The sequence below is a fragment of the Fonticula alba genome (genome assembly GCF_000388065.1).
Source record: "Fonticula alba strain ATCC 38817 unplaced genomic scaffold supercont2.6, whole genome shotgun sequence".
NCBI lineage: Eukaryota > Rotosphaerida > Fonticulaceae > Fonticula > Fonticula alba.
In genome coordinates, this window is record NW_009242976.1 from 807,086 (window position 1) to 814,900 (window position 7,815).

A 7,815-nucleotide genomic window follows, 5' to 3' on the forward strand; every position below is an offset into this window, starting at 1 on the left:
CTCCGCCCCGACACTGCCTCCCAGACTCGTGCCTACGGCTACTGTCTGACTTTTGAGGAAACCTTCGCGGCACTCCCCCTGGTGACGCCGGAGTCCTTTGCCCCTCCGTCGTCTGGCATCCTGGACGTCCCGTCCGGCGGCGAGGCCCAAGACACCACCATGACCACGCCTCTTTGGTGTATGCCCCCCCCCCCGCATTTCCTTTCTCTGGCGCCGGGCCGGTGTCCCCCCTAATCTGACACTCCTGTCCCACCTGCCTCCAGATACCACGTCCCTCTGCCTGTGCATCATTTCGCACCATCCGCTGCACTCCTTCTTCCGCGCGGTGCTGGAGCATCTCCACTCATACTCCCTGGACCCGGCCCTCATGAAGCAAATGCCCTTCGAGGTGTGCGTACCCCCCCCCCCCCCCCAGCGAGCCTTGCCTCCTCTGACTTCTCCCTCGCCGCCACGGCGCTTCGAGGGAGAAGTTACCCCACCACTCATGCCCCTGTCCCTCCCCCCCCCCTTTCCCCTTGCACTCACCCTTCTTCCTCTTCCCCCATCCCCCCCCCCTTCTCCGCTCCGCGCCCCGTCAGGCTGATCGGCTACTTGGCCAATGATGTGCCGATCGCCGTTCCCGGAGCCGTGGCCATGCACGTGCCCTTCCGCATGGCAGCCACCTCCGGGGCACACCCCAAGCAGCGCCTCGACCCGAGCACCGTAGCCATCTTGCAGATCCCCATTGACAACGGCCTGCCGCCACTTTCCGTGCGTATCCGCATGACAATGCCCTTCCCCGGTGGGGGCCCTTTGTGCGGAGTTGCTGACTCGCTCTCCGTCTCTCGGTGACCCCGGTCTTCCCTCTGGGCGGCCTTGCCAAATGGCCAGATCCACATCCGACCCATGCTCGAGTGCCTTGGTGTGGACAATATTCTGGTCATCCTGGGCGCCATCCTCCTCGAGCAGAAGGTCATTTTCGTGTCCCGGTACAGCGACCTCCTGCTGGCAGTGCTGGAGTCCTTCTGCCAGCTGCTCTTTCCCTTCCAATGGCCGCATGTGTACATCCCCTGCCTGCCTTACCGGCTGCGGCATTACTTGGATGCGCCGGTCCCCTACTTGATTGGCATCACCGAGGAGGCCTTTTCGATTGAGGACGTCCCGCCGGATGCCTGCTTCGTGGATCTCGACCATGGGGAGGTGTTCCTCCCGCCGGCCGAGGATGCCGGCCGCTTGAGTGGCACCGGCCTCGGCGGCGGCGGCGGCGGCGGCGGCGGCACCGGGGCCGGGTATGTTCGCGGCGGCAGTGGCGGCGGCACCGGGGCCATGGAGGCCGTGCTGCCGGTCCTGCCCGCACGCGAGTATGCCGTCCTGTCGTCCAGTCTGAAGATGATCTGCAAAGGGCTGGCGTCCATTTCGGACGTCGACCTGGACCGCACCGTGCGCCAGTGCTTTGTCAACTTCTTCGCCAGCCTCCTGTCGGAACACACGAGCTACATCCTGCCGACGGTGCTCAGCCGAACTGGCACTCGCCTGGCGGTGACCATGTCCGACACGGATACCACCAGCGGGGACTCCTTCCTGGCCGGGCAAGCCTCCGGCACCAGCCTGGCCTTCGATGTGGAGGGCTTCGTGTCGGAGCATCCCCCCGATGCGGCGGCCTTCCTGCGTGAGTTCATGGGCTCCCCCACGCAAATGTGGGCCAATTACCTGGACGACCGTTTGGACCTGGACCAGGAGGCCGAGGCCGCCGGGCTCGGGGCCTCTGCCCCCGGCCTGCCGCCGCCCCTGTCGCCACTGCCCTCTTCCGGTGGCGGGGCCGACTCCGGGGCCGGGGACTCGGCCAAGGCCGGGATTCTTCGACGCCGGGCCATCCGCCAGCATGGCCTCCGGCTTTTCGAGCACTTCATCCACCAGCATCGGACATCCGGGTCGGTGAACTTGGCCCCGCTGAAATTCGCCTCCAGCATGCCGGTCTCCCCCCGGGCGCCGACCTGGGCCAAGGGCAGTGGCTCGGCCGATGGTGCGGCCCTGGGCGGACGCTTCCCCAAGTGGGCCAGTCATCAGGTGCCCGGCCAACGGACCCGCACCAAGAGTGCCATCTTCCTGGCCAATCGGCTGAACCGGCGAAACAGCATCGACACCGGGCTGGCATCGGGGCGGCAGGCCACGGCGGCCCCGGTGCCGACCGAGCTGCAGCTGAGTGATTCGCAATTCCGGCGGATGCTCCTGGAGGCGGCCAAGGGCGCCATCAGCAGCATCATTGTCCGGGGCCGGGCCAGCGGTGCCAGCATCCTGGAGGCCTCTGGGTCTGGGGCAGCCGCCGGCGGCGGCGGCGGCGGGCCCGGGGGGCTCCCCCCATCGCCACCACTCGGCCCGATGCCGATCATCACGGTTTCAAGTGCCACATCGCATCCCTCGGCGACGGCCAGCGGCTCGGGCAGCAGTGGGACCGGATCGTCCGGCGGCCTCGGGGCGTCATTCCTCCGGCGCTTCAGCAGCACCTCGGCTGGCGGCAATGGCAATGCCCCATCGGGCCCCGGTGGGGGCTCCTCCGCCGGCGGTCTTCCCCACTCGGCCAGCATGTCCATCTCCGGGGTTTTCGCCTCCGAGGCGGTTGGCCCTGGCGGGGCGGCGGTCGACCCGCTGATGATCGGCCGACCGCGGGGCTTCAGTGACGAGCGTGTCTTCCGGCAGTTTAGCACGGCTCTCGAGCGTATCTTCAACCATGGTGCCATCGATTTGGCGTCCAGCGGATCGATTTGCATGCCGGGGATTGGCAATGGTGCGTTGGAATGCCCCTCCTGCGGGTTCCTCCCACTCCCCTCCCGCCGCCTTCCCTTGTGTCCATGTTCTTTAACCTCCCGCGCTGCCATCTCCCCACCCGGTCTCCCCTTCCTTCCTTCGGCTCTCTTTGTCTTTCTTCCGCGCCTCACAGCGATGTCGGTGACCACCTCTCGGACGAATAATGGGCTCTGGCTGTTGGTTCGCTCGGCGGCAAAGAGCAACCCCCTGGTCCAGGCCGAGGTGGCGATCCTGGAACAGCGGCAACTCCGACGGGTGTTCCGGTCCGGGGTCGGTCTTGGACGCGCCTGGCTGCGGCTGGTCTGTGAGCGGGGCGATGTTTACGAGGCCATTGAGCGCGTGGTCAGCTACCCGGACTTGATTCGGTGCGTCCGATGCTCGCCGCGCCATTTGTCTGTCTGGGCGCCGCGCCGGCATATGCACACCAACAAACACCCCTCCGTCGACTGCTGGCTACTGACCTTCGCTCCCTCCCCCTCCCTCTCCCCCTCCCTCTCTCTCTCTCCCTCTCTCTCCCTCTCTCTCTCCAGGACCCACTACGCTCCCACGGCCTTCTTGCGGGATGAAAATTCGCGCTTCTCCCTTCTCGCATCGCTGGTGGGCTTGCTGGGGATCGACTTCACCGGGCTCTTCAGCTCGCGCTTTGGCATTTCGCCGCAGGACGTGACCGAGGAGTTTTCCCCCATGTCCACGGCCTCGTCATCGTCCTCGCCGACAAGCATGCACGGGCAGCCCTTTGCCGGGTCGCCGGTGGCTGGCGGCCCGGCGCCCCCCTTCGGTGGGAGTTCCACCCCTCCCGGTGGCATCGGCCCCGGCGGGGGCGGCGGCGGCGGCAGCAGCAGCAGCAGTGCCGGCGGCTTCCTGACCCCGACCAAGCGCCGGGTTCTGCAACGCCGCGGGTCCGGCGGCGGCAGCGGCGGCGGCTCCAAGACCTCACTGTTTGGCCGGGCGCGCAATGGGACTCCCGGGGGCGGCCCCCCTTCACAGGCCGGGTCCGGTGCCTCCAGCGCCACGTCCTCCACCAGTCACACGGCGGCCCTGCTGCTGGGACCAGACTTGCCCCTGCCGGCCATCGAGTACCGGGCGCTGGTGACCCAGCGAACGGGGAGCTTCCTGCGTGGGCGGCGAGTGCTCCAAGCCCAGAAGGCCGAGACGGCGGTTTCGCGCGGATCCTCCACCTACGTGACGCACATGTCCTCGCGCGGGACTCCCTGGAACATCCATGCCATCCCGAGCACCCTGTCCACCCCGGTGGCGGTCATGTCGCCGCTGTTGATGGTCAGCTCGCCGCGCGGCGGCGGAGCCGGCCCGGCGGGGGACCCGGCGGCCGGCGGCCACTTGGACTCCCCTTCGCCCGGGTGGTTTTCCTCCTCCTCCTCCTCGTCAGATGCCGGGGCCGACATGGCGCCCTCCGCCGGGCGCGGGCTCTTCCCCCCGCCGGGCTCCGGGCAAGCGGCGCGCGTGCGCATTCAGACCGACCCATCGGCCCGGCTGTCAAGCAACTTCAGCGATGGGGGCGGCCCGTCGCCGCGGAATTCCATCGGCTCAGCCCATGAGGCCGGGGCCGGCGGGGCGTCCTCCTCTTCCTCCTCCAGCAGTCGGTTGAAGTCCTTCCTCACGCGTACTTTCTCCTCCTCCTCCTCGGCTTCCAAGCGTGCATCCATCTCCGGCACTTCGACGGGTGGACTCTCCGATGGGGCATTCTCCTCGGCGGCCATCTCCAACTCCTCTACCGCCGAGCTGCCGGAGTCCTTCTTCGCCGCGGAGTGACGGCCTCGTCCGTGCACTGTGCGCCCGCGTGTTCTCCTGGTGTCCGGAAGGGGGGGGGGGGGGGGGGGGGGGGGGCGTGCGTCTGAGACATGCGCGCATAAATGTGCCCCCCTCCTTGACTGGCAGCAGGCCCGATCCTGCTGTTTGTGGGTGCATGGTGATTGGCGCCAGCGTGCGTTCGAGTGTGTCTTCCACGCATGCGCGCTCGACCCCCCCCCCCCCGAACGCACACGCGGCCGCATGTGCGCCATACACATATTCATGCGCCTCCGAGTGGCCAGCCGGCGGACGCGGGGGGATCGAAAGGTAGGAGGGGCCGGCCCGCAACAGCCCGACGCATGCTGCACTCCGATCGGCCTCAGCGGTGTGTGCACACGCCTGCGGATCGCCCCGTCGAGCATGCATCCCGGGCCTCCCTGGCCCCCGCTCTTTCTCCCTGTGTCCTGCCCGCTCGCCGAATATAAGTGTCCTTGTGAAATGGTGCAGCCTGTTTTTTTTTTCTTTCCCTTTCCTGTCCACCTCTTGAGCCGAGGGAAAAGCGCCCAAAGCGGGGCCTCCTCCCGGCGCCGCCTTTTTCCATGCTCGCCGCCAAAGGGGTCTCTCTGTGCCAGGGGTGGGCTGGGCACAATGCTGGAATATCTCCCACGCCAAGAATCGTCATGCTCCACAACAAGAACAGCATCCCGAGGCGCCGACAGGCCGAATGGATCTTGTGTCCCGCTATAGCATGGTGTTCTGTTCTGCGACTACCATCATCGATAGCAGGCGCGCGCCAATGTCCGGGGACATTGGGCTCGGATCGGCTGCCCCCGTCAGTGGGCATGTGGGGTGGACTCTAACCCCCCCACTGGTGTTCAGGCGGGTGTGAGTCTTTTCCCGTATGCGTGGGCCTGTGCACGCGAATGTGTGGAGAACTCTTTACCCTTTGGTTATGCCTGGAATCCAGGGCGTGTGGCAGGGTTCCCCCTTCCCTCCCCCGTGTCCAGCCCGCGGCCAGTCGGGGGGGGGGGGGGGGGGAATCGTCGCTGTCACATCACCACGACCGCCGGCACCAGGGCACGGGCCCAAGGGCGAGGAGGGGTGGCAGCAGGCGGCATCGTACCCACGGGAGGTACCCTTGGACCGCGGCCGGCTGATCCGGCTCGGTCGTGTCAGGTGGGGGGTTGACCCGCTTGGGCGGGGGCGTGGCTGGTCTTTTCCTGCGTGACAGGCGAACAGTCTTTGCCAGACTCTCCAATGCCACCCGGGGGGGGGGGGGGGGGGAATCGTCGCTGTCACATCACCACGACCGCCGGCACCAGGGCACGGGCCCAAGGGCGAGGAGGGGTGGCAGCAGGCGGCATCGTACCCACGGGAGGTACCCTTGGACCGCGGCCGGCTGATCCGGCTCGGTCGTGTCAGGTGGGGGGTTGACCCGCTTGGGCGGGGGCGTGGCTGGTCTTTTCCTGCGTGACAGGCGAACAGTCTTTGCCAGACTCTCCAATGCCACCCGGGGTCGCCTGCCGCCAGCCATGTGTGTGTGTGTGAGCGGAAGAGAAAGAGGGAGAGACAGATAGAGTGGTGGTTTGTACGATTGACGGTGCGACCGTGTGGCAATGCGACAGCGTACGTGGAAGCGTTAAAGACAAAAGGGTGTTGAACAGCACACCCTGGGTGTGCATTATATGTGTGGATTCGCATGCAAGCGAGGGCGCGCCAGGGTCGGCGCCGTAAGAATGCCCGTTAACGGAAAGGATCCTGGTGTCATGCACACTAGCCATTGCCGCCTTGATGGATCTACTGCCTCCTTGCCCGTGTGTGTGTGTGCGTGTATATATGTGTGGTTTGCATGTCAGCATGTACGTGAATATGTGTGTACTGGGGGGTCGTCGAATATGCATGTGCAGGGCAGGAGCCACCGCGGCTTCATGGCGATTTCTGGGGCCCCGGGCCCGTCGGCCGGTACTACTATGTCCTCGGTCGTGTGCCAGGCAGGTCCAGAGCCAGGGCGCCTCATTCTAGACACACGGAACGCGCGCTTATGAGTCTGCCCTCCCCAGGCAGACCGCCCCCTGTGCCCCCCTGGTACGGGGCGTCATCATCAGAGCCTCGACCTCCCCCCCCCTCCCCCCCCGCCCGCCCTTCCCACCACCCCCGGACGACGCCGGCAGAGGGGACCGAAGAAGGGATGGCCAGGCAGCCGGCTCGCGGCCTTAGTAAACGAGCCAGCGCAGGCTCCCGGGCCGAGCCTCCATTTGCGAGGGCTGCCATGCCCCGGTAGGCGCCTTTACCTACACACCGCATGCGCCCTAAGTCCGCCCCCCCCCCCGGGCCAGCGGAGCGCACTAATCGCCAACCGCCGGGCGTCCCACTATTTTTCCCCGCTCCACGGACCGGTTTCCGGCTTTCTTGCTCCTAACCGCGCACCCCCCCGGACGGGGCAGCCGTGCTCCCACCGCACGCCGAGACGGGAGGGGGGGCGGATTTCAGTTACCCCCGCACGCGTCCTGGGGGCGCCAGGGGCACGGCGCGCTGGGACGCCCGTTTCCAGGACCCGCCCGGGCGGGGGCGCCCCCCGGTCCCCCCCCCCCCCCGCGGCTGTCCGTCCTTCGGCCCCTCCCCTTTCTGAAAACAGGGAACACACCTGCTTGGCCGGGGGAGGGACACGGAGTGGGGGCGAGCGCATAGATGCCCCTCCCCCCGAAGGGCACTCTGTGCAGTAACCTCAACAAGGACCCCTCGCGCGCTTCGCAGGCAGCCCAACAGACTGGGGCATACGTCCCACCTTTTCTCTGATCATGCTGACGCGGGTGCACACAAGCCGGGGTGGACTTTTTCCTGTGCCCCCGGTTGCCCCCCCCCCCCCCCCAGCCCTTTCCTGCACTTTGGCCATGTTATTTGCGTGCCCGAAAAAGAGGGCGCGCTGGCAACTCGGAGACGCGTGTGGCGGTGGTCCGACCTCGAGTGCACGGGGGAGGGCCCCGGGCTCCTGGTTGCACGACGAAAGATATGTCCAGGGGCCGCCCCCCCCCCCCCCCCGCCCCCGCCCCCGCCCCACGCACACACATGCCTATCGCTCCGGTGCTCAGACCTACATCATCAGACGCAAGACAGGGGGGGATCGGGGCCGGCGGGAACACCCCACCGGGGAGCCCTCCGCGTCTGACCGCCCCCCTCCCCGCCTCCCAGAAAGAGAGAGAGACAGAGAGACAATACAGCACCCAATTACTGGCTCCGTGGCGGGGGGCAATGGATGTACTAGTGCGGCTTGCCCAGCCGGCG

General features: G+C 67.3%; 1 protein-coding gene across 1 annotated transcript in view; it reads left to right on the forward strand.

Moving 5' to 3' along the window:
* The window catches only part of H696_03843 (hypothetical protein), a 5,902-nt gene extending 1,279 nt beyond the window's left edge, over positions 1-4,623 (forward strand). Inside the window, exons 4-9 of the mRNA XM_009497702.1 lie at positions 25-178; positions 264-390; positions 579-750; positions 871-2,764; positions 2,918-3,149; positions 3,315-4,623. Coding sequence (XP_009495977.1) covers positions 25-178; positions 264-390; positions 579-750; positions 871-2,764; positions 2,918-3,149; positions 3,315-4,554 — 3,819 coding nt within the window. The 3' untranslated portion in view covers positions 4,555-4,623. The remainder of the gene's footprint in view (positions 1-24; positions 179-263; positions 391-578; positions 751-870; positions 2,765-2,917; positions 3,150-3,314) is intronic.
* The last annotated feature ends 3,192 nt before the right edge of the window (positions 4,624-7,815 follow it).